Source organism: Panicum hallii, chromosome 5 (assembly GCF_002211085.1).
Source record: "Panicum hallii strain FIL2 chromosome 5, PHallii_v3.1, whole genome shotgun sequence".
Lineage (NCBI taxonomy): Eukaryota > Viridiplantae > Streptophyta > Magnoliopsida > Poales > Poaceae > Panicum > Panicum hallii.
Window position 1 is genome coordinate 2,147,302 of NC_038046.1, and position 22,361 is coordinate 2,169,662.

Here is a 22,361-nt window from a genome sequence, read left to right on the forward strand (position 1 = left end):
CTTGGAAATGGTACAAAAGTATAAGGTGAAAATTGTTTTCCTTCTTTTTTCTCATTTCACCGAGCTCTTGCTTGTGCTGATAGAGGTGCAGTTGAGCACACGCCTTCTGTATCTCGAAACCCGGTGACGACCTCCTCATTAAGCAAGCACAAGAAACATTTGTTTGCAAAAAAAATGTTTTCACATTTTATCCAAAAGTCAAGCTGCACTGTAACACTCAGCCAGGCAGTCCAAAATCCAGAGTGCCAAACCGTGCTCACAAAAGACTCGTCACGTCGCACAGAGTTGAGGCGGTCTCCCATTTCCCTCCCTCCCTCAACTTCCCGCGTGCTCCCGTCGTTTCCCCGCAACCGCTCCCAGCCGCCGGCGGTGACCAACCCGCTGCACATGAGGCGGCCCCGCCATGGGCTGCATCCTCGGTAAGCTCGCCACCGCGCCCGGCTCCTCCCTCTTCTTCCCCGCCGCCGCGGCTGCCGCGGGAGGAGGGGACAAGGCAGCAGAGGTGCAGCTCCAGCCGCCGCAGCAGGAGCACATCGCGGCGGTGAGGAAGGACGCGTCCGGGTGGCCGCTCTGGCTCTCCGAGGCCGCCGGCGACGCGCTTCGCGGATGGGCGCCCCGCGGCGCCGACGCCTTCCACAAGCTCGAGAAGGTGAGGACGACGATCCTTTCCACCGCGCGCCCGTGCTTGATCGGCAGTTAATTACCGGGAAAGTTTGGCCTTTTCATGGAAACAGGGGGTTGTTGGGGGAAAGATTTCAGCTTGCCTTTCTCATCCGCTGCTTCGATTTGTTCGTTCGTCCTTGTCGTACACGATCGTCGGTTGCGGAATTCGGCGAGTAATTTGAGTTCTTGCTTTTTCTGGTCATCGTAATTGAGTTGTTGGCGTATCACCTACTCAAAACGAAAAAAAAAGATCTTTCTGGCTTTCTTGTTCTGAGTTGAAGAGAGCAATGGGTTCTTTTTTCTTCAATTATGAGTTGTAAGCATCAAAGGGAGAAAATAAAGCAAATGGTGATCACAACACATAAACAAGCTCCAAATTCCTAGAACCGGGTGCTTAAAAATAAGCGGAGATGAACAAATCCCCAGCTTTCCAGAGATTTAAAAACGCCACAGCTCCACCATTTACGTTCATACTTAATATGCTTGTCCGTGTCACAAGAATTCGTAATTCGTAAGGACAGATGGAAAAGTCAACTTGCAATATTCGTATTGATTACCTGTAAATGTTATCCTCTCTGGTCTTTTCAAAGAAACGAGTTGTTGCGGATTTTTTTCTAACATTTTAAAAAAAGTCCACTAAATTCAACTAATTCCACTGCTTGCCTCATTCAATTGGAGTTTTTTTAAAAAAAATTTGCGATCTTTTTTGCTGTGGGCGTGCAGATAGGTTCAGGGACATACAGCAACGTGTACAAGGCGATTGACGTGGAGAGCGGCCGCGTGGTGGCGCTGAAGAAGGTGCGGGTGGATGGCGTCGGCGAGGCCGAGAGCGCGCGGTTCATGGCGCGGGAGATCGCCCTGCTCCGCCGCCTCGGCGACCACCCCCACATCGTCCGCCTCCAGGGCCTCGTCACCTCCCGCCTCAACACCGCGCCGTCCCTCTACCTCGTCTTCGAGTACATGGAACATGACCTCACCGGCCTCACAGCCTGCGCAACTGCCTCCGGCCGCCGCCTGTCCTTGCCTCAGGTATGATCTCTGCTTCTGCTACATACTGCCCCCCATGAAGCAATGAAGTGTATGGCCATCGTCAGAGGCCAGCTATACTGATCTCTCTCAGTTCCTGGAAATTAGTTGTTCAGTAGTTTTCGGAGGCGAAACTGCGTGCGACAAGCAATACGAGTTACAATCATTGGTGATGCACAAGCACAAAATTGATAAATTAGCTACCTCGGATTTTTTTAGTTCTCTTTGATGATGTGGAGAGTTTAACCAACCCCCTTTTGGTTTCCTGGTAGTCTGTGATTGGGAACTTATCAGTATAAGAAAAATTGGCATCATGCAGTTTGATTACTTAGGATTGCCAGAAGTCTGAACTACTATGCTTGTGAATTCAACTTCGGCAAATGGATGATCTCTAATAGAACACAGAGTTCTTTGCTAAAAATAAATTGCATGTGTTGGAAAGAACTTGCATTTACTATTTACTAATAACTTAACGTGGGCCATTCTAATGTCATTTGCTCTGAGATATCACACACGCCTCTTTTCAAGGGAGCGTAAAGGGAAACTAAGATTTGCAGCGTTTTCAGCATATACTTGCCAGTCAAGCCTTCTATTTGGGAGACCGAACACTACCTAATTGATGCAACTTCTTTCCTTAGTTCTAGAAGAAGAATCATTGACTAATTATTTGCAGTGGAATTTTGCTTTAGCGTTTTGCCAGAAGCAAACAAATCTATCAGACCAGAACACTGCAGTGATGTGGACCTGTTAGTCTATTAGACTAAGCAGAGTATTTCCTAGGTTTGAACACATAAGTCCAATTGACAGAGACAGCCAGACAGGCATTCCATACTTTTTACACACACACTGCTTCCCCGAAATCCCTTCAACGAACTACAAAGATTTCAACAGTCAACTTTGGCTGCAGTTAACTGACTGAACTTTATCTCTGAAACTCTCTATCCTGTAAAGCTCTGTATTGCCGTCTGGACTCCATGGAAATGGGTCAACCTGGTTCAGTAAAATTGACTCACTGGCATTAATATAGTTAAAGGTTATCAATTACTTTCTTTTCTGAAAAGGAAGGCTCCAACTAGGAGGTGTTTTTCATCAACACAAGTTACTGACAAACGTATTCCTGACTTCATTATATGTCGTATTCATAAAGTCTAGCTCCTTGGTTGCAGGTGAAATGCTACATGAAACAATTACTTTCCGGGATTGAACACTGTCATAAGAATGGTGTTCTGCACCGTGACATCAAGAGCTCGAACCTACTTGTCAGCAGTGATGGGATTCTTAAGATAGCTGACTTTGGACTTGCCACCTCTTATGATCCTGATAACATGCGGCCAATGACTAGCCAAGTGATCACGCTTTGGTATCGTCCACCTGAACTCTTGTTAGGAGCAACTCACTATGGTGTTGGTGTTGACCTTTGGAGTGTGGGTTGCATATTGGCAGAACTGCTTCTTGGTCAGCCTATATTCTCCGGAAGAACAGAGGTACTTAGTTTGGCCCAGCTGAAATGTTAATTTTGGATAAATAGTGCAGGATATCACTTGATTTAGCTATTAACGAGTGGTTTATTTAGGTGGAACAATTGCACAAGATTTTCAAGTTGTGTGGTACTCCATCAGAGGATTACTGGGAGAAAATGAAGTTCGCTCATCCTACGTTCAAGCCATATGAACGGTGTCTAGCAGAAAAATTTAAAGATGTGCCACCATCGACCTTATCGCTTCTTGAGACTCTCCTGTCAATTGACCCAGATATGAGAGGCACCGCAACTGATGCTCTGAACAGTGAGGTTAATCCTACCCTATCAATCCTCAAGCCATTTAAAACTAACTGCTACATGGAACAAATACAAAAGAAGAAGAAAAATTGTGGCAGACAATATGCAAAAGAATGGGCTAGGGTTAACTTTTGATTAATTTTGAGTAGGAAGGTGATCCTTTGTTCAACTGTACTTATCAAGTTATCGTTTTCTGTGGACACAGTTCTTCAGGACAGAACCGTATGCATGTGAACCATCAAGCCTTCCGCAGTATCCACCATGTAAAGAAAGAGACGTGAAGCTGAAGTACGAGAAGCACAAAAGGTTTGGCGCCACTCATGGCACTTATTTCATTGCTATATTTTGTGACAGAAAACTTCAACATTTTGCATATTTTTCAGGAGATCAAGGGTTAATGGGTCAGTAGAACGTCATAAAAACCGACAGCATGCTTCGCAAAATCCTGGGCGCAGAGTATTTACTCCAGATGTCAATAATAAGCCACAAGCAAATCCAAAGGTGTGTTTTGTTGCCTCCTTTTCCTCTGCAAGAATCTTTTACTCAAACCTCAGCAGCAGCATGCTTAAATTGCCACTACTCCCGACAATGTTGACGTCAAAAGGCATATTCAAGCAACAGTTTAGGCACAAAACAATGAATAAATGATGAAGTATGTTATTTTTATCTTCAGGTACCAAGATTGGTAACAAGCATGAGCACTACCAAACTTGAGAGATTTCCTCCACCTCATTTGGATGCGTCGATTGGTTATAGCATAGATTCATCAGCTGATGGAACCACGGAAGAATTCTTCACATCTTCAGTTGTTGAGCTAAAGAAAATGCCAAGCCTATTATTCGGTCACATGAAATCTTACCTGAATAGTCCGAAGAAGGGCATGCAGAAGGCCAAGCCAAGCCTCAATATGGCGCCTTCCACTGTTCTCATCGGTGCATTCCGGCCTTACTCACTTGGCCATCCAATGGAAGTGAGAAGAAAGAACAGGGAGCAATTCAGAGGCAAAGGGAGAAATGTAGTAGGTCCGGTCAAATGACATTGTAACCATGTTCCCCCTTTTTTTGTCCTTTTTATAGATGCTATTCAGTAGCCAGTGATTTTCAACCACAGTTGATAGGTTTACTTGTATAGTTCGAGAGTATTATAAATTAGAGCTGTGTATAGTGCATTTGTTATGTATAATGGATTGCAAAATTTCATCAGCAACAGAGTAAGATCTGAGATCATCCCCACCCAATTTTGTAGCTTCTATCTCTGCACTAGAATTAGAGGGAAAAGAAAAGGAAGTGATCAAGGGGATGCTTAATGTTGTTGCTCAATAATCTCACACCAATGTTACAGCTACACAACCGTCTAAACTTGGGTGAACAGTTTCCGGATTTGCTCTCTTTTCCAAACGCTAATTTGTGTTTTTCTCTATGACAACAGTAGCAGTCCAGACCAGTGCTGATGCTCCTTACATCATTTAAGGAATCTGTTTCTCGAATACAGGGTTAGCTTTCAAGCACTAACCAAGATTAGGAAGAAAACAGAAAATGATGCAAAGCTAGCACCGTGAACAGATGACTGAATCAGCCATGTTTTTTACAAGCTGAGACGTAGTAAAATGAAGAAGATCACATACAGCGCTGCGTGATCAGAGATGAGATCATACAGCTGCAGCAGCAGCAGGGGGAGGATCATGTGATTCTGCAGCAGTAGGCGGCGAATGTTTGCTGGTGTGGCGGCTGAACAAGTTGCCCCAAGCGCTGGTGACCATCGACAAGCCTCTGAACCTAAGCCACCTGGCTCCCTCTTTATGCTCCGACACCTGCAGGTTTGTGCATCAACAGTTAGGAGACACCATAGCTACATCTACATGTGCATCTGCAATTCTTAATTTGCTTATTAGTTTTTTTTCGAAAAGGATTTGCTTATAGAATGGGTGGATCGTTTTCCTGACTGGGCTCGTGCGCAATGGTCACGGCGACCTCGTCCCTATTGCTCGCCTGACGCGTCGTCGCTGCAGAGGAGGAGAAGGATGATCCACCAATGCAGCTCAAGAAACGACCAACGAAGGAGGGGCAGAGCTGCGCGCGCGGCAAGTTGAAGCACCTCTTACGATGCTGACGGAGCAGTCGCCGTTGTCGGCTTCGGCCACGATCTTGTCCACGGCCGCCGTCTTCTGGCAGTAGTACCTGAAGCTGGGCGAGCCCGGCGTCGGCTCGGGCGCCACCTTGCTGCCTCGCCTCCTCCCCGCGGACTCCTGCCCTTGCTGCCCCTGCACCGGCAGACCCGTGGTGGACACCTCGCTGTGCCCCAGCGCCCTTGCCCGCGCCCATCCCCGCCGCCGCGGCTCGGCCCCGTCGACGGTCGACGCCCCGCACCCCATCGCGGCCCGCGAAGGGGAGGCCCGTGAGCGAGCACGGGAGCGGGAGGCGGGACAGGGAGCCAGAGCGTAGGATGATCGGAAGCGATGGCCTCGTGCGCCGCGCCGCGCGGCGGCCTTAGTAAGGAGACGCGCCCGGGGGCGGTTCGGACCGTTGCTGCCGGCAAGCGGCGGCGCGGGTTCCTCGGAGTGGACCCCAGATTTGGCGGGCCGATGATAGAAGGGTCCCACCTGGCAGAAGGCGGCTCCGGGATGGGCTTTATTGGGCCGGATGGGCTGTTATGTGATGAAGGTGCGCAGGATGAGGCCAACTTTTCGCCAAACAACAACAGCCCGGCTTCAAATGGTGCGCCCTCATAAAAAAAAAAGCTTTAAATGGTGGTCTCTAGGAGAAAAGCTTCTCTATCTGCATTTTTTTTTACATTTCTAAACATGGGCTAGTAGAACTCGCTTGTATAGCTCAATACTTTCACATCTTCAATTCGGTTAGATGTATTTTTTTCCCTTTCAACAATTTTGGTAGCTCAACTGCTCCAGGCGATTTATGCAGCTCCATGTGAATGAAACCTACCGCTTGTTGAATAGAACAGTAGGCCTCATTCGTCACAGGTCCTAGGGTTTGGTGCAGAGCTAGGACTAGCACGTGAAAAAGTGACCGTGGATCTTGAAGAAACAGGACTTCTTCTGTTGCAAGTTATTGTTCTTCAGACAAAAGTTTCTTCAGAAGATGGTGCATTCCGTTCCTTCCCTTCTTCAGACACACTATAGCCGTTAGGTTACACTTAAAACATTGCTGCTGCAGTGAACAGACAGCTGAACCTGAACGTGATCTTCTGCAATTTATTCAGCCATGCTGGTACGCAGTTCGCGTTTCGTGCATGGATCGGATCTCTTCTGTTCACGTTCTAGAAGCCATCCGTGATCTCCACCCAATAATTCATCCCAGGATCCTGAAGGCAAGCAAGCAAGCAACGCAACTGGCTGAAACAGAGCCCATTGATTGCGTCTCCCTGTTGCATCTTCAGGCAGGCAGCCCGTGCACCTCGCACACTGACACTGTGGAGGAGCCCCAATAGCAGCCAGCCAGTGCTTTCAATGCCTAGAGCTAGCTTGCAGGCTTCAGCTAGGCAACTGCCATCGGCACAATGACACGCCCTTCTTCTACCTCCTGCTGGCTTGCAAAGTTATCAGCCATTGCCGGCCTTGCTGCTGAGTTGCTTTCATGTGTCTGCATGCTGGTTAAAGCCGATCGCCATCAGAGGATTCTCATGGGAGATGGAGACCCCCCTGGCTCGTTCTGTGATGGATTCCCTTGGAGGGAAGGGAAGGTAACCCAACCACCTTCCCTGCTGGTCAAGGTCTGCCGCCACAAGACACAAGTGAATGGAACCCATGGATTAATGGCGATGGAGTGGTTCAGTTGCTAGGCTGCTGGCTATTCCGATCCAAGGGAAGCCTCTTCTTCCACTCCACCAACACCTTTTCCCCCTGTTCCTCCGGCCTCCACCGCCGACGCGTACCCCATCCCCGTGGGGTCTGGGCTCCACTCCGGCCACCACATGGGCATTTGGGCAAACGCCTGTGCTATGCTGGCTTGGAATGCTCACTCTCCCAGTCTCCCTCAACAGGCATTTGCTCCCATGCACAGCAGGTGCAGAGAGAGAGAGAGAGAGTGAAGAGAGAGAGAGAGAGAGAGAGAGACGTCTCCTTGGCATTGGCATGGTACGGACAGGCAAGCGCCAACAAAATAGAGTTCGGCCCTGAGTTGCTTGTTGAGCCCCGCAAGCTGCTCGAGCTAGCTAGCACAAATTGATACTGGAGTACATCACATGCTTGGAAGGCAAAGGGCAGTAGCAATCTCAACTTGGAGCTTGTCAGCTCATGCATGTGTACTATACCCAGTATCTTTTTGCAGCTGATCATTTGACTGATGATTAACAAACAAACCAATGGCCCCCAGCACACAAGTGGCGTTCACTGAACCCAACCCAACCTGCCTATCATTGCGGCATCGATCGATGCAAATATTTTCCTTTTTTTTCAGTTCGTCCATGCATGGTAGCGTCTGCAGGAGGACTGCCATTTTTTTGTTTACCTTTTTGCACATCATTCATTGGGTTCTTTTTCTTTCGTAGTAGTACCAGTGCGACGCATTTTGTTTTCCTCTGGTCCATGGGAGATGGATGACTCGGACGAGATGCCGTGGTGGGTTGTCAGTTGGTGGTGGAAGCAACGAAGGGGGCATGCCCCAGTACAGTACCCTCGGCGTCCTTGCCCCGGTGACGCCCTGAAAACCAGCGCTCCTTGCCGTGTGTCACGGCGCCGCGGCATGGCCCCCCTTTGCATCGCGGTGACGATGGCTTGCGAGGAGGAACAAGCTAGGTAGGGTAGGGGAGGGCAAGGGCAGGACCCTGGTGCCCATGATCCATGGACTTTTTCGTGGCCTGGGTGCCTTGGCTGGCTGAGGTGAGCTGGGCACGAGAGCGACGGGGCGAGTTCGTGGGTTGACATTTGATGAGACGGACGGAGGACGGGGGTGATGGATGGATGGACGGACGGATTTGGTCTTGGGAAAGGGAGCAAGCAACCGCGCTGACACATCGCTCCTTGGAAAAGAGAGCCTGAGAGGTGGCGTCTGGCAATCGCGACCCGGCCGGCCCTGCTGCTGCTGTGCTGCCGTCGGGAGTGCCGTGAGCGAGCTCCCAAGATCTTTAAGCTGGGGCCGGTCGGGGCAGTGGCTTGCCGGGCGGCCGCGCCGCACGGCGGGCGCCGGCGAGGCCGGCAAGCAACTCCCTCCCGGTCGGCGCTTCCCGGGGCAGCGTGCCGCCGCGCGCACGTAACCACATGCGCTTGGTTGGTTTGTTGGTTGATCCGATGGGCTAGCCCTGATCAAGCGGCGGCCTCTGCCAATCGCCGCTCCTGCCGAGCGCGGCCTGTTCGTGCAAGCAACAACAAGGATGGTGAGGCGCATGGCAACCGAAAGCACATTAATTAGAGGAGCAGTAACAATGGCCGGCGTGCTAATAGTAAGTCGTTAGTAGTAGTGTGCAGTGATAGGTGCAGGGGCAGGTGAGTTGATGCTCCATGGCGCTGCCACCTGGTGTCGTTCAGAATAATTTCAGGGACAAGGCACCGCCACAACCAACACTTGTGATTCAGAATCCATGTGCTATCTTCAGTCGCTCGTACTAAAAAAGGGATCAGGAATCCATGGATGGGGACAGGATCGTAATAAGGGTTGTTCTGCGATTGTGCACTGATTTCTTTCTCGCTCCTGCTCAGTGTTCAAAACAGAGGAGACAGAACCATCTTCGTTTATGGTCGCTTCAGACCCAAGAGGATAATGCTTGTGGTAAAAACACTTTGTTGAGCCTCCTGGCATAAACTACCGCTTGGTCACTTGATGTTTCTTTGACTAACCGATCTCTACGACGCATTCATGATTCATCTCAAAGTTCCTTGCTTGATCCACAATGTATGACCTAACATGACCAGATTATCCTTTCAGGAAAGATGTTTGCCACCAATTAGCAGCTTCAGAAATCTGGGCAATGCCGATTTGGTCTGGCCAATGACCAGCAGGAGTATCCATGCATAGCCCTGATGATTGACCTAATCATGATTGGATATACTGTGGTGTATGTGACCAACTGGCAATCAACTCATCATCTGTTTTCTAGAACCACTGAAGATTGGTTTTGCATTACAAACAAGAGTGTTGTGGTTGTTCCATCCATGGATGTGTTAATTGCAAACTCATACACTAGCCGTTGGATGCAGTAAGGTAAGATCCACAATTTCTACCCACCCAATTCATTATTTTACCATTGCTGTACTCACAGTTGGCAGCCAGCCATAATTCCTTACCCTTGCTGCAGCGCCAATTCAGATTCAGATCCATCGCTGCCAACCTTTCAAATGCGGTAGTACTCGAAGTGTGGGATTCAAGCTAACCCGGTGCAAGAAACCAGCTTCCCCGATCCGGGACGTTCTCCTTCCAAACGAGCTTCCTCTCGGTACCAACTGATCCCCCCCGTACGCGTGCGCCACTGTCAGGCACCGTCTCCGTGACATCAGAGTCAGGTCGCCCGCCCCATTGCGTGAGGAGGGCACCAGCACGTCGCGATCGCAGCCCACCAGCCGGCAGCGAGCCACAGTGCATGGACACCCATGGCTGCCGGCACAGCTCTTTGCATGTTCTCCCCGGCTGCTCCGGCGGCCAATGGCGTCGTCCCCTGTGGCCCTGTCGGTCGCGTTGCGTCCGCGGCCTGTCACCCCGTCCGTGCGACGCCGTGCTGCGTTGCGTCCGCGGGCAAGGGAGCGGAGGCCGCCGGAGGCAGGAGGAGGACGCTCTGTACCCGCATGGCCGCATTGAAACCGGGGAGCCGTGCAGAATCAATCCGCCCGTTCCGTCCAGCGATTGATGGCGATCTCTGCAGTGTGATTGCCGCTGTCTCATCGCCCGTCCCCCCAGCGACCCTCGCTGCTGCTTGCCTGCTGGCTGCTGGGAAGGAAGAGGCCTCCGGCCTCTGTGCCTGACTACGGCTGCCTTGAATTATTGGCAACCTCCTGTGCGGCAGCAGCGTCTCGCTTGACGAACGAATAAAGATACCCAATTCCTCCCCGATCATGGCCTGCTGTTACTGTCCAATCAGTACGGCTTTGACTATCTTTGTTTCCCGGATGCTGACCAGCTGTTAACGACTTAAACCATGTCCGGTTACTGTCATCTGCCTCCAAGGTCCAGAACCTCCAGAATCGTTTCCCGGTCTGAACCCTGATGAAAGACAAGGAGCCTGCGGCGCAAGTCAAATGCTCGAACTGCGAGGTGTCTTTGCCTCATGGCAGCGGATTTTTCTTCTTCTCCGTGGTTGAAAATTGAAATCAACAGGGGGCAGCGATTCCTCAGAGTTGAGCTATTCAGGTTCCTTTCTAGCGAAGAAAAACCTCCGATCCTGTCTGCTAAGCAGCGGTCAATTTCAGATGCTGCCGCTCACTTCATTTTCACGCCGGCTGCATTCACTTTGCAGCTCTCGCATCACAGGAGCAACTCGGCGGTGACCTCACTCGTGCGTCATGACCACCGCCGATCCCCTCCGAGCTGCATCACATGTCGACATTGCGCCCCTAGCCGCAAAAGGAGCGGTAATGGAAGCATCGCTTGCAGAAACGCATCTGCCTCTAGCTCTTACTTAGGGACAGCGACCGTGTGCATCGGCCGCCTCAGTGCGCGGGAACAATTCCCCCAAATCTTTCCTCTCGCTCCAACAAATATTCGCCTCGATTTGATTCAAAGCGGCGCGAGCGCGAGCTAGCTGCCTGCGCTTGGCATCTGCAGCAGCTGGACCAGAATCGGACCGGACCGGAGCCATCAGGATTACGCCGAGATTATTCCTATTCGTCTTCGTCTTCGTCTTCCTCTCGCCAGCAGCAGCAGGTTTCTTATTCCTGAGAGAAAGCCCCCCCGAGGAAGAAAGGTATCTCGCCTCGGCCTCTTGCCAATCAGTGAGAGTATCAGGAACCTTATCATCGTCTCCTTTCTGCATCCCCTCCCCTCCTCCTAAGTGCACTGCCCTTTCTGGGCTGCCTTTCTCTCCCTGCTCAAACCCTCACCTTTATTCTGCCCCCTTTTTGTGCCTGATTCTTGCTTTGTATGTATGCCCTGTCTTGCTGTTCCTTGCACTGAAGCTGTGCTGGGGTTGGTCTCTGCTTGTGTCTTGCAATGCTGGGGCATCAGTTCCTTTTGGAGCTTGGTTTGCTTAGCTTTCCATTTCTGCTTAAGTTATGTGCAGTTGGCACAGTGTTTGGTGACAGCAAGAAATCGAAAAGAGGATGGGAAATGCGTCAGAGTACAGAGCCTGGGGGAATAAGTGAGGTGGTTCTGGCTCACACTTCACTCCAGAGTCCAGACAACATAAGATGAACTCTGGGGGGACGTTGACACAGCAAATGATGATTAGTTGCCAAAAGGGAACTGATTAATTTCTCGCTAATTAAAACTCTGGATTCGCGACGAGCTCAAACATAGCAAAGCGATTCGCTTTTTCTTTTTTTCTTTCTTGTTTGAGCTCGATCTTCTTCTTCTCTCTCTATTGCTCGCTAGGTGCTTAGGATTCCTACGACATCAGAAGGGCAAGGAGGGCGCGTTCTTTAGAACATGTGGCGCCCGTGATTAACGGCCTAGTCAACTCTACTCCTCTCAATTAGAGGCGACGCTGCAACTGCTGCCGCCATTGCTGCTGCTGCTCCCTTCGTCGTCGTCATGCTCCTGGTCGCCGGTCTCGGCTGTGTCGGTGACGCAAGACGACGCAGACGAAGGCGACGAAGGCCTCTCCTCCGCATCGTCGTCTTCCCGGCCGCGGTGCGCCGCCGGCTTGGTCCTCTTGAATATGCGGCAGACCACCCAGTCGGCCGCCGCGCCAAGGCAGCTCACCTGAATCAATTCACCACGAAAGAGCAATTAGCTCCAGTTGAAATTCAAAGGTTACCATCTGGATCATGAATGCTACAGCGCGCTTACATGGGCCGCGGTCGGGTTGCCGGCGGCGGCGCAGCCGTGGAAGGGGTGGATGCCGGCGGGGAGGAGGCGGTACTCGTGCATGGCCCAGTCTGTGCGCACGGCGCCGCGGCCGCGTCCGCGGCAGAAGACGAGCGTCCGCTTGGTGCCGACAGGGCGCTTGCAACGCGGCGAGGCGACGAGCTTCTCCTTCCCGGACGGCCTCCATACGCCGGTGCCGGCCGCCCTGGCCGCGCCGCCGCCCTTCCGCCAGCACCGCGTCGCCGGGCGGTGGAAGAAAAAGCGCTCCCCGTCAGCGTCGCCGCCTGCTGCGGACCGGGCCGACACGGTGAGCTCGGATCAATGCCAATGCGGATAGCAGGGACGCGCCGTGGCGATCAAGCGCGAGAGAGCGATGGGAGTGGTGTGATGTGACACGGTACGGTACCTGGCGGCAGGAGGTCCCACGGGTGGAGGCGCGCGAGGTTGGCGTCGGGGATGATGCCGGCGGGGAGCGGGCAGGCGAGCGCCTTGCGGCGGAGGTAGTGCAGCAGCAGCTCCTCGTCGGTGGGGCGGAAGCGGAAGCCGATGGGCAGCCCCGCGACGGGCGCCCCGGCGGGCCCCTGCATCCGCCACGCGCCACCTGGCCGCCCCTCCATCGCCGGCGAAGTACTACGAGAGATCCGAGCGACGGAACGCCGGGATGGGCCTCCCGGTTGGGCGGTTGCTTGCTCGATCCGCTCGGTGGCAGCCGGCGGATAGATATTAGATAGGCACCGGCGATCGGCTGGATGGATTGGGAGCGGGATTTTTGGTTTGGTGGGATCTCGCGGCCTCGTCGTGTGGAGGAGCGGAAACGGGGGGCGTCGGGCCGGCCATTTTATAGGGGGCGCGGTGGCGTGAACCGGACTCAACCTCAAACTCAACTGCCCCTCTCATCATCTCATCCCTTTATTAAGCTCTTCCTTTTTGGAGTCTCCTACTACTCCTGCGACGAAACGCCTCCCCCTCCCGAACAAGGCAGCCACGAGGACCGGGACGGGGGACACCGTCCCGTGACCGTGGAGAACTGAAGAGCAGAGGCCATGGCCATGGCTGTGCAGCCATCAGTGCCTGTTGAATTCAAGCTCTGCATTGCATTGCAGCACTGTGTCAGAGCAGTTTTTTTGTTTTTCTTTTTGCAAAGATGAGTTTGGGATTCGCCCATGGGACAAGTAGTTTGTTGAGTTCAGTGCAGTGTCTGTGCTCTCTCTTGATTTCGAGGTACGGTGCGGTTTCTTCCCGGGCTTTCCTCCTTGCCTCCTTTCCGCCTTTGCCCCATTGAATTCCTTCTCGCCTTTCTCGCTGCCTTCCCGAAGAGGAGGAGAAGGAGAAGCTTCCACGCCATGGCCACCGTCCGCTGCTGCTGCTTGCCTTTTCTTAACCTTACGTCCTAACCCGACGCGCCTACATTGGATCCCCACACTTACTTCCTACTATAATCTTTTCTACTTTATTCAACACACGGCGCTTCCAAATAGGAATCAAAAGTTACTGACACCCCTCGTGCAGTCGGGCAGGACAGGCAAACAAAGAAACGCGCGGGTAGAACTCGTCGCCTTTGTTTGTTCTCCTACGCCGACCAACGCCAGAGCCAAGCTGTATGAACGGCGAGGCACGCGCGTCCTCGTTCAAGTGTCAGCAAGCTGCAAGCTTGCTTGACCTGCGGCGTGCTTCTCCGCCGCGCCAGCTCCTCGGCGGTATCAGGCGGAGCAGTGTCAGCGACGATCCTTCCTCCTTGAGCCGTGAGCGTGAGGAGGAGAGAATGAACTGGGCTGTGGGCTGTCAGGAACGTTAACGCAGCACGAGGAAGAAGAGGCGCCGGTGGTTTTGCTTTGGGGCACGCTTTTGCAGTGCCTTTCGGGGTCGGGTGGCTTTGCATTTGCAGCGGGAATGACGGCGGAGAGGGAGGCGAGGGCAAACCGGCAAGGAAGGTGATCGAGGATGGCCCTGCGTGCACGGACGATCTCGCTGACGCCGCTACACATAATAACACCCTGCTCGGTCGTTCGACCCTGCCCGCCCGGCAAGCAAGCGACTCCGCTGGTCACGGATGCCCCTTCAACGTCCATCACATGCTGGTGGGTGGCGGGCTGGCGGCCGAAGTGCCCACGAGCGCGTGCCGTCGCCGGAGGAGGCGCCCCCGCGCCATGCCGGGCGGCGAGCGCCGTTCGTGGAGTGGCAGCCTGGCACGAAGAGACCACACGACAGGCACAGGAGCCACCAACCTCTCACAAGCTAAAGCTAGGCTCCAACCCGACGGCTCGCGTCGCATGGAATGAACCGCACGCTTCGTCCGTACGCGCGTGGGATCTTGCATTCTTGCGTGCGCCCGCCGCGCACCCACCGGGCTGCGCCGAGGCACCCGGGCGGGGCGCGCGCACCTCGCCGCGGGGTTGCTCGGCCGGCTCGCACGCAGAGCTCTCTCCTCGGCGGATCTGGGCCACCCGGCGCCATCGTCGTCGTCCCATCCGCTGCTCGCTGACACGGACGGAACGTGCCACCCGCTTCCCTTCCTTAGTTCCTTGGCGGAGTTTCCGTGGAGCAGAGGGAACGGTAGCTTGAGCTCTTGCGCAAAGCACATTGCGAACTGTCCTCTGCACTCCGGGTTCGGTGCGTCGCTCACATCAGGAGGACACGGGCCAAAAGAAAAAACGTAAAAGGTTATCTTTCCACTTCGGCTCGGTAGCGGACAAAATGCTCGCTCGTGTCCCTGAGACCTAAAGACTTTTGGGCGGAATTGCTGGTGGCTGGATGAAACGTCTGGCCGGCCCAATCCTTGTTGGGCCCAGCCGCTCCTCGGCCCCTCACCACTTCCACACACCAGTAGTAATATTTGACGTGTTGGTTTCCAATCATGCATCCTGGCCCACTGAGAGCACATGGGCCCTACTTCCGCACTGGGCCGACATGGGAGTTAACCCGCTTGCTGGTACAAGTACAATTCCCTGGTCCAGGCTGCTCAATTCTTCCGGATCATCCCCTGGGCTGGGCGGTGGAAATGATTGGGGGAAGGAAGGATCACAGCGGAGCGGCTGTGAAAAGCTTTCGGGAAAGCGAGACGAGATGGGATGCGCCGCGGCGGCCAACTGGCGGCTCCGCTTTTCAGCCTGGTTTCACATTTTCACACCCTGCGCTGGATGATTGCCTTTCTTCTGGTACTTTTTTTCTTTTAATTTGCCTGCTGGTTGATGACTGAGTTCATCGCTCTTGAACCAGCCTGGCAGTCTCCTACTCTCCTCTGCTTCCAAACTTGGTGATCACAGGGAGCGCTACCTTTGTGTGGATGGAGCCATGGAAGTCATATATTATACATACGAAACCATTTCCTTTTCAGCCTTTCAATTCTTCAGTTACTTGTAGCTAGTACTGCACAGCCCACCTGATTCCACCCGAAACATGCAGAAGAAGGGGGCCGTTTGATTCTCCTTTGACCTGACAATGACTGGGGCCACAACAGCTAAACCACAACGGTTGCAGCTGAACAGTTGAACCGAAAACCAGCTTACATTTGAAGGTTGAATTATCTGCCACAAATCTCAAATTAGTAGAGCATTTGGAGACGCAACAAACCCTCTCAGCTTTGTTCACCAACTTGCCCCAAAATCTCCTGCCTGCCAGCAAGAATTTGGTGGACAAGTAAGTAGCCCCCTTTAGCTGCGCTAACCCCAATCAATCAAACAACTTTCTGCACACACAGAAAGTTGTCACAAAAAACATTTTATATTAAACAGAAAATAGGATTATATTCAATAATCCTCTTCTGTGGGGAAACTACCTCCACTGTGCATTGCGCAAATGGCGGAGCTATGCTGCTTGCTGCAGCGCTGCAGAGTACAGGGAGAAAAATTCAGAAAACTCTGGAGGGCCTTCCTGCAAAAGGCACCATGGCATATTTACTACACGTCCCCAGCACGAGGCCCCTTCCGTTTGGTCTCGTCTCTCCTCTCTGTCTCCCTCTCCCCCCCTTGGCTTCCGACATCAGCGGCGGCGCAGCGGCGGGGGGCGGCATTGCGAGCTGACATCACCTGCGGCGCGGCGATCCCGGGGGGCGGAGGAGGTGGCCGCGCCGCCGGCTATGTAGTGATCCGGCCCGTGATCTCGACGGCGATTCTCGGCTGAGCGGGCGGCGGCGATGAACGGGGCGAGCGCCAGCGCCGGCCCCGGCGCCGGCGCTGGCGCGGAGGGGCCGCTGGTGTACAAGGCCTGGAAGGGCAGCAATGTGAGCGGAACGCTCCTTCTCTCTCATTCTCTGTCCCTCTATGCCTGTCTCCCTCCCCTCGCTTCTTTGGTGCGTGTGTGGTGTGGATCTGTGCGTTCTTGAAGTGGCGGCTCAAATTAACTGTTTCTTTCTCTCTAGGGACCGGTACTAGATTGACCTGTGTCGTATTTAGGTGTTAGAATTCCCTTGTTGAGCTTGGTGAGATCGGCTGGTCATTGTTGGTCCAGAAAAAAAATGATTAGTCAAATTTCCAATTTATTTTATGATTTTGTACCTCAGAATGTAGGTTCTGGGACAGGTTAAGTGCCTGTGGTTTTGTCCAGGACAGCAAACCCGAGTGTTAGGACTGAGTACTAGTGCATTAATGATCCTTCGGCGGAATGCCTATTACAGCTCACAGAATGATTCCCCGCTCCTCTTCTTTCTTGAGTGAGTTATGCATACACAAAGTTGGCGATGTGTCTCGAGAAAAAGTTCTTTCTTACGGGATCTTCAGCTGTTTTGTGGTAATATAAGTGGAAAGTGTGATTAACAGTAGCTTCCATTCTTTTGCAGGTGTTTTTCCTTCAGGGGAGATTTATATTTGGTCCTGATGCAAGATCCTTGTTTGTCACCATGTTCCTCATTGTTGCGCCTGTATCGATCTTCTGTGCATTCGTTGCGAGGGAATTGATGGATAATTTCTCTTATGGCATGGGATTGTTGGTAATGATTGCAGTAGTTCTATTCACAGCATATGTGAGTATCATTCTTGGTATTTATCCAAATCACCACCTTCATTGATTTCCTGGGTTGTGTAGTTCTACTACTTAATATATGCAACTACTGGAATACTAGCTGACTCTTAACAAAGCTGACAGCTTCTGTTTTTTCAAACTACGGGTGTATTGTGAATCTAACTGATTGTTGCATGATTATGTGGTTCAGTTTAATTACATTCAAAATATATGATTAGAAACAGTAAATTGCCACTTTCCCTTTTGCCTTTCTTATACATTGCATGCTAATTGGGCAAGTGATCCGCTAGATGATATACTATTTAAGAGTGACAAATTGCTCCTAATGGCATCAAATGGTAATATTCTGCCTTTATCATGCGTCATGTGTTAAATGGCAAAGCATTTCCTGATTATATAAACACAACTGTGTTTTGGATATCATTAAAGGATATTATTCCCGTTTTGTGATAAGAGATTGCAAATGTCCAATTCTGCTTTTACATTTATTATTTGGTGCATGTTAATTACGCAAGCGACTCATCTGATGATATAGTGCTTGTGAATTGTCATGTTTAATTGCTCCTAACAGCATTGAATGAAATCTGCCTTCATTTTACACCATGTGTCAATAGAAGTGATTCCTGATTATATAAATACAACTGAGTTGGATATCAAGAAAACCGGGGGGGGGGGGGGGTTCTTGTTCTAGCACCAAGCATGTTTTTCTGGTCCTATTCCAATCTTTTAATTTGATACATAGACAAATTTATTTTCCATCATGGCCATGCTGGTAAAGAGAAAAAAAATTATATAAGTAACATATCCTCTAACTTGTTTAAGCATTGTACCAATTTTCAGGATCTGAGTCTTCTGCTTCTAACTTCTGGGAGAGATCCGGGTATCATACCTCGCAATGCACATCCTCCAGAACCTGAAGGTTTTGATGGCAATGCAGAGGTTGGGGCTAACCAGACTCCACCTTTGCGTTTGCCCCGAGTGAAGGATGTTGTTGTCAACGGAGTCACTGTGAAGACAAAATACTGTGACACTTGCATGTTGTACAGGCCTCCTCGTTGCTCCCATTGCTCTATCTGCAACAACTGTGTGGAACGTTTTGACCATCACTGCCCATGGGTGGGACAGTGCATAGGACTGGTAAGTTCATCAACTTAACATATCTGACTCAGAAAACCTGTCCTGATTTCTTACCTTTATTGATTTGTCTGTACATGGCATTCCTTGCTGTTTGTATATGGTCTTTTGCCCGACATTTCATTTTAAATCTTGTATTGCCTGTTGTCTCATCATTAATTACTTTGGTTATATTCATTTATCACCTCGCGTTATTAAAATATAGAGCAGCTTTGTTGTTTAGAATGCCTACACTACTGCTTAAATTTAATGGGTTGTGAAAGACTTCAAATACCTTACAGGCAGCATTTCTTATTTTTGTGCAGAGGAATTACAGGTTCTTTTATATGTTTGTGTTCTCAACAACTCTGCTCTGCCTTTATGTTTTCGGGTTCTGCTGGGTGTACATTGTTAAGATCAGAAATGCAGAGCAGATAACAATTTGGAAGGCAATGGCAAAGACCCCTGCATCTATTGCTCTAATCATCTACACATTCATCGCGGTTTGGTTTGTTGGTGGCCTCTCTGTGTTCCACTTGTACCTCATGAGCACAAATCAGGTAAAAACTTTATCCCGCAAGGATATATTTTTAGTCTTGCATGGCAAATATGTTGTGCCACTTGCTAATCAGTTGCCCTCAATGTTTGTAGACAACATATGAGAACTTCAGATATCGCTATGATCAACGAGCCAACCCGTACAACAGGGGGGTTGTTGAAAACATCAAGGAGATCTTCTTTACACCCATCCCTCCTTCGAAGAACAACTTCCGTGGCAGGGTCCCACAGGAGCATGGTCTAAGGCCTCGTGCGACCAATGGTTTCATGAGTCCAAACATGGGGAGAGCTGTCGGCGACATTGAGATGGGTAGAAAACCAGTAGCTTGGGATGAGCCAAGGATGGCCGCTGAGATTGGTGATTTAGGAGCAGGTCTGAGCAACTTGTTGGAGGACAAGGATGGTAGGTTTCGTAGCGCATCTCCAGATCTCAGCCGTGATGCCCTCGCTGTTGGAGGAGGCTTAGAAGAGCAAGGCTCCTCAGTGATGAACCCTGGGCGGACAAGCTGGGGAGTTGAAGCCGGTCGATGATGGTAATGACCATGTAAGCAGCTGTAGTGAGAGGCTCAGGGCTGTTAGTGCCAGTTCGCTGCTAATTTGTTGTTTGTTTTGAGATTTGAGGTCACTAATGTTATAGACCCATGACCTGTATGGTGGTTGTTTCCAGATTTAAGTTTCTCCTTTCTCTTAGTTTGAGATGTCTTTCCTGTATGTTGTTTGAAGCAGTTGGTTTGTGACGTGTCAAGTTTGGCACTGCCTGATTTTGTCTGTATATATTGGCGCTGTAGACCTGAAACAGTTGGAACTGCTTGGCTTTGGATGTTAATGGTTGTGAACAATATTTGACCTTCGCAGATAATGAACAACGCTCTGTCCGAGCACCCAAGCTAAGATTATTTTTCTTTGTTTCTTTTTTAGAAGACCTGTTGCTTATTGAGTATATATTTGAAAAATCTCTTGAGTTAGTTATATGCTGCAACCTTGGTCATGCTCAAAGAGTTTTTGGCCAAATAGCTCATGAAAAGCAGGGTACTACGCTTCTTGGATCTACCAATTCAGTATCCATTTACAACACCATGAGTTCAGACTTTCACCTTGTAATGCTGGGACTGACAAAATGGAAGAACAATCAATCATCTGGGGGATTGAGAGAATTTGGATATTCACTGTCGTATATGATGCAGAAGAAATGACTCTGCGTACAAGCTGGTACAGGCAACAAAGCAGGAACACCCTGGGATCATCTGACAATCAACCGAAACAACTTCGGTTCTACTTTGCTCCTCAACAAGAATGGATGTTTCGCCAATTGTAACCACAGATGGTACTTCCTGACTGCTGCTAACAACTCACTTTATTTTTTTCGCTTCCTGATACATAGGGGCATCGTATCTGATTATTACAGCTTGGAGAACACAGGCTTCCGTTTCTCCAGGAAGGCTCTGATCGCCTCTTTTAGATCGTTAGATCTCAGCATCCCCGCATTCCATGTGGCTACATGCTCCAGGCCTTGTTCTACAGTCACATCCCTGCTTCTCAGCAAAACAGCCTTGGTTCCCATCACTGCCCATGCCGACTTCTCAGCTATCTCTGAAATGATAAGCCAAATTCAGTTCAAACTGAGAAACAGGTCATGCATGTGTGCTCATGATAATTTGCAGTTTAACTTAGTATGATGAACTAAGAAAGCACTAATCTGAAATTCGGCATGCTTAACACCAAACTGATAATTTGAAGGAGAACTATGTCTTCTCATTGTAGAAGGGGAATGAGCACCGCAGTCTATGGCCACAATCACTGAAGAAATAGACGTCACATGGGTGCCCCTTGGAGATGGATCTATATGAATTCCATGGGCATAAGACACACATGGTGGAACCAATATACAAGCTAGCGATCATCTTCAACGCTCCAAGTTTTTTTTTCTTTTGTAATGAAATAAAAAATTTGAAACAAATCAACGGTTCAAGTTCGGTGCTACATAAGTTGTCAAAAAGGGCTGTACCAATCCTTTGCACATCTACTAGGTGCTTACTAAAGCACCAGTGCATTTGTTGCTTTCAGTTCTATACACATGAACTACATAAGTTCTGATGTCCCCAGTAACGTTATAACTTGATATTGTTTAATGGAGGGTAGCATTTAGCAAAGCAAGAACGATCACAAGAAGTTATATATGAAGAACTAAGAACAGAATGAGATGCGTATACCTTTGGCGATCTTTGCAACGCCGGCATCCAACTCTTTCTTGGAATCGAACACCCTGCTGACGAGGCCCATCTCCTTGGCCTCCATGGCGGTGATCTTGCGCCCCGTGAGCGCGAGGTCCGCGGCGTTCCCGTAGCCGACGATCCGCGGCAGGCGCTGCAGCGCGCCGAGGTCGGCGACGATGGCCATGTCCACCTCCTTGAGCACGAACGTGGCGTCCCTGGAGCAGCAGCGGATGTCGCAGGCCGCGACGACGTCGACGCCGCCGCCGACGCAGGCGCCGTGCACCGCGGCGATGACGGGCTTCCTGCACCGCTCGATCGCCGTGAGCGCCCCCTGCATCTCGAGGATCGCGCGGCGGAGCCCCTCGGCCGCGGCCGCGGGGTCGGCCCCCCCGGCGGGGGCCGCGGTGAGCGGGTTCCCGGGCCCGCCGAGCTCGATGCCCGCGCAGAAGTGGGGGCCCGCGGCGGAGAGCACGACGGCGCGCGCGGCGGGGAGGCGGTCGAGGAGGGCCATGGCGCGCGGGATCTCGGCGAAGGCGGCCGGGCTGAGCGCGTTGCGCTGCGCGGGGCGGTTGAGGCGGACCTCGTAGAAGCCCGCGGACGGGTCCGGCCGCGCCACGGCGAGGGTCTCGAAGCCCCGCCGGAGCTCCGCCTCGGCCGCCGCCGCCGCCGCCGCGTCGGAGGAGCCGCCCGCCATCAAGGTTGCTGTGGCGTGGGGTTAACTGCTACCCGGTAGGGGCGTAGAGCTCTCCCTGCCGGCTGCCGCTGCTTCTGAATATGAAGCTGCGAGCGATTTGTCGCCGTGTTCCCGTCCGCTCTCTTGTTCTTGTTTCAGACACACTAGGATGCAACGAGACGACGGATTATCGGATACAGTAATCGTCGCCATCACTAATCCGCATAGGCCATAGGGCCGCTTTTGGATGGATCAGTAACAGCGGCGGTAAAACCGATTACTAGCTCGTGGTAAATTGACAAGGAAATTCTCGTCTCACACTCAGCAGACGGGGACAGAACGATGCTCACTGTTCTGGGGCTCGAGGATGAATTTCAGCGACTTAGTTAGACAATCGACTGTCAGTTGAATTTTTCAGGGAGTTTTTACGTCATCCTCGAGCAAGCACGTTAATGATGCTGTTTATTAATGATTCA

At 51.3% G+C, this 22,361-nt stretch overlaps 5 protein-coding genes across 8 annotated transcripts; 2 read left to right on the forward strand and 3 right to left on the reverse strand.

Moving 5' to 3' along the window:
* The first annotated feature begins 251 nt into the window (after window positions 1-251).
* On the forward strand, window positions 252-4,710 carry LOC112892274 (probable serine/threonine-protein kinase At1g54610). Of its 2 annotated transcripts, none has more exons than XM_025959427.1 (7): window positions 252-649; window positions 1,387-1,692; window positions 2,856-3,173; window positions 3,263-3,583; window positions 3,672-3,772; window positions 3,850-3,967; window positions 4,140-4,710. In XM_025959427.1, the coding sequence occupies exons 1-7, from the start codon at window positions 404-406 to the stop codon at window positions 4,500-4,502; spliced, it is 1,773 nt and encodes a 590-aa protein (XP_025815212.1). In that variant the 5' UTR covers window positions 252-403; the 3' UTR covers window positions 4,503-4,710. The 2 variants fall into 2 exon arrangements, with proteins under 2 accessions (XP_025815212.1, XP_025815213.1); XM_025959428.1 differs by having other exon boundaries at window positions 260-649; window positions 3,263-3,478.
* A 206-nt stretch (window positions 4,711-4,916) lies between these two features.
* Window positions 4,917-6,212, reverse strand: LOC112892276. The gene is made up of 3 exons (XM_025959431.1): window positions 5,561-6,212; window positions 5,404-5,468; window positions 4,917-5,276 (listed from the first exon to the last, which is right to left on the reverse strand). The coding sequence occupies exons 1-3, from the start codon at window positions 5,835-5,837 to the stop codon at window positions 5,115-5,117; spliced, it is 504 nt and encodes a 167-aa protein (XP_025815216.1). The 5' UTR covers window positions 5,838-6,212; the 3' UTR covers window positions 4,917-5,114.
* A 5,559-nt stretch (window positions 6,213-11,771) lies between these two features.
* On the reverse strand, window positions 11,772-13,195 carry LOC112894237 (NAC domain-containing protein 10-like). Of its 2 annotated transcripts, none has more exons than XM_025961878.1 (3): window positions 12,779-13,195; window positions 12,355-12,656; window positions 11,772-12,267 (listed from the first exon to the last, which is right to left on the reverse strand). In XM_025961878.1, exons 1-3 carry the CDS (start codon window positions 12,987-12,989, stop codon window positions 12,034-12,036), a joined length of 747 nt encoding a protein of 248 aa, XP_025817663.1. In that variant the 5' UTR covers window positions 12,990-13,195; the 3' UTR covers window positions 11,772-12,033. The 2 variants fall into 2 exon arrangements, with proteins under 2 accessions (XP_025817663.1, XP_025817662.1); XM_025961877.1 differs by having other exon boundaries at window positions 12,355-12,659; window positions 12,779-13,194.
* Window positions 13,196-16,310: 3,115 nt separating this feature from the next.
* Window positions 16,311-19,895, forward strand: LOC112894406 (probable protein S-acyltransferase 7). 2 transcript variants are annotated; one of them, XM_025962107.1, is made up of 5 exons: window positions 16,311-16,591; window positions 17,147-17,329; window positions 18,169-18,465; window positions 18,858-19,001; window positions 19,093-19,895. In XM_025962107.1, the coding sequence occupies exons 1-5, from the start codon at window positions 16,505-16,507 to the stop codon at window positions 19,528-19,530; spliced, it is 1,149 nt and encodes a 382-aa protein (XP_025817892.1). In that variant the 5' UTR covers window positions 16,311-16,504; the 3' UTR covers window positions 19,531-19,895. The 2 variants fall into 2 exon arrangements, with proteins under 2 accessions (XP_025817892.1, XP_025817891.1); XM_025962106.1 differs by having other exon boundaries at window positions 16,314-16,591; window positions 18,768-19,001.
* Window positions 19,896-20,117: 222 nt separating this feature from the next.
* Window positions 20,118-22,211, reverse strand: LOC112894407 (delta(3,5)-Delta(2,4)-dienoyl-CoA isomerase, peroxisomal). Its single transcript, XM_025962108.1, has 2 exons — window positions 21,210-22,211; window positions 20,118-20,589 (listed from the first exon to the last, which is right to left on the reverse strand). Exons 1-2 carry the CDS (start codon window positions 21,904-21,906, stop codon window positions 20,399-20,401), a joined length of 888 nt encoding a protein of 295 aa, XP_025817893.1. The 5' UTR covers window positions 21,907-22,211; the 3' UTR covers window positions 20,118-20,398.
* Window positions 22,212-22,361: the final 150 nt, after the last annotated feature.

Excerpts from the sequence above, each read along its gene's own strand:
- LOC112894407 (XM_025962108.1), bottom strand. The coding sequence starts at position 21,906 with ATGGCGGGCGGCTCCTCCGACGCGGCGGCGGCGGCGGCGGCCGAGGCG. Across the intron at positions 20,590-21,209 it reads CGTTGCAAAGATCGCCAAAG|AGATAGCTGAGAAGTCGGCA; the intron begins GTATACGCATCT and ends TTATCATTTCAG.
- LOC112892276 (XM_025959431.1), bottom strand. The coding sequence starts at position 5,837 with ATGGGGTGCGGGGCGTCGACCGTCGACGGGGCCGAGCCGCGGCGGCGG. Across the intron at positions 5,469-5,560 it reads CTCCGTCAGCATCGTAAGAG|CGACGACGCGTCAGGCGAGC; the intron begins GTGCTTCAACTT and ends CCTCCTCTGCAG. Across the intron at positions 5,277-5,403 it reads TTGCGCACGAGCCCAGTCAG|GTGTCGGAGCATAAAGAGGG; the intron begins GAAAACGATCCA and ends ACAAACCTGCAG.
- LOC112894406 (XM_025962106.1), top strand. The coding sequence starts at position 16,505 with ATGAACGGGGCGAGCGCCAGCGCCGGCCCCGGCGCCGGCGCTGGCGCG. Across the intron at positions 16,592-17,146 it reads AGGCCTGGAAGGGCAGCAAT|GTGTTTTTCCTTCAGGGGAG; the intron begins GTGAGCGGAACG and ends ATTCTTTTGCAG. Across the intron at positions 17,330-18,168 it reads TAGTTCTATTCACAGCATAT|GATCTGAGTCTTCTGCTTCT; the intron begins GTGAGTATCATT and ends ACCAATTTTCAG.
- LOC112892274 (XM_025959427.1), top strand. The coding sequence starts at position 404 with ATGGGCTGCATCCTCGGTAAGCTCGCCACCGCGCCCGGCTCCTCCCTC. Across the intron at positions 1,693-2,855 it reads GCCGCCTGTCCTTGCCTCAG|GTGAAATGCTACATGAAACA; the intron begins GTATGATCTCTG and ends CCTTGGTTGCAG. Across the intron at positions 3,968-4,139 it reads AGCCACAAGCAAATCCAAAG|GTACCAAGATTGGTAACAAG; the intron begins GTGTGTTTTGTT and ends TTTTATCTTCAG.
- LOC112894237 (XM_025961877.1), bottom strand. The coding sequence starts at position 12,989 with ATGGAGGGGCGGCCAGGTGGCGCGTGGCGGATGCAGGGGCCCGCCGGG. Across the intron at positions 12,660-12,778 it reads GTGGGACCTCCTGCCGCCAG|CAGGCGGCGACGCTGACGGG; the intron begins GTACCGTACCGT and ends CCCGGTCCGCAG. Across the intron at positions 12,268-12,354 it reads GCAACCCGACCGCGGCCCAT|GTGAGCTGCCTTGGCGCGGC; the intron begins GTAAGCGCGCTG and ends GAATTGATTCAG.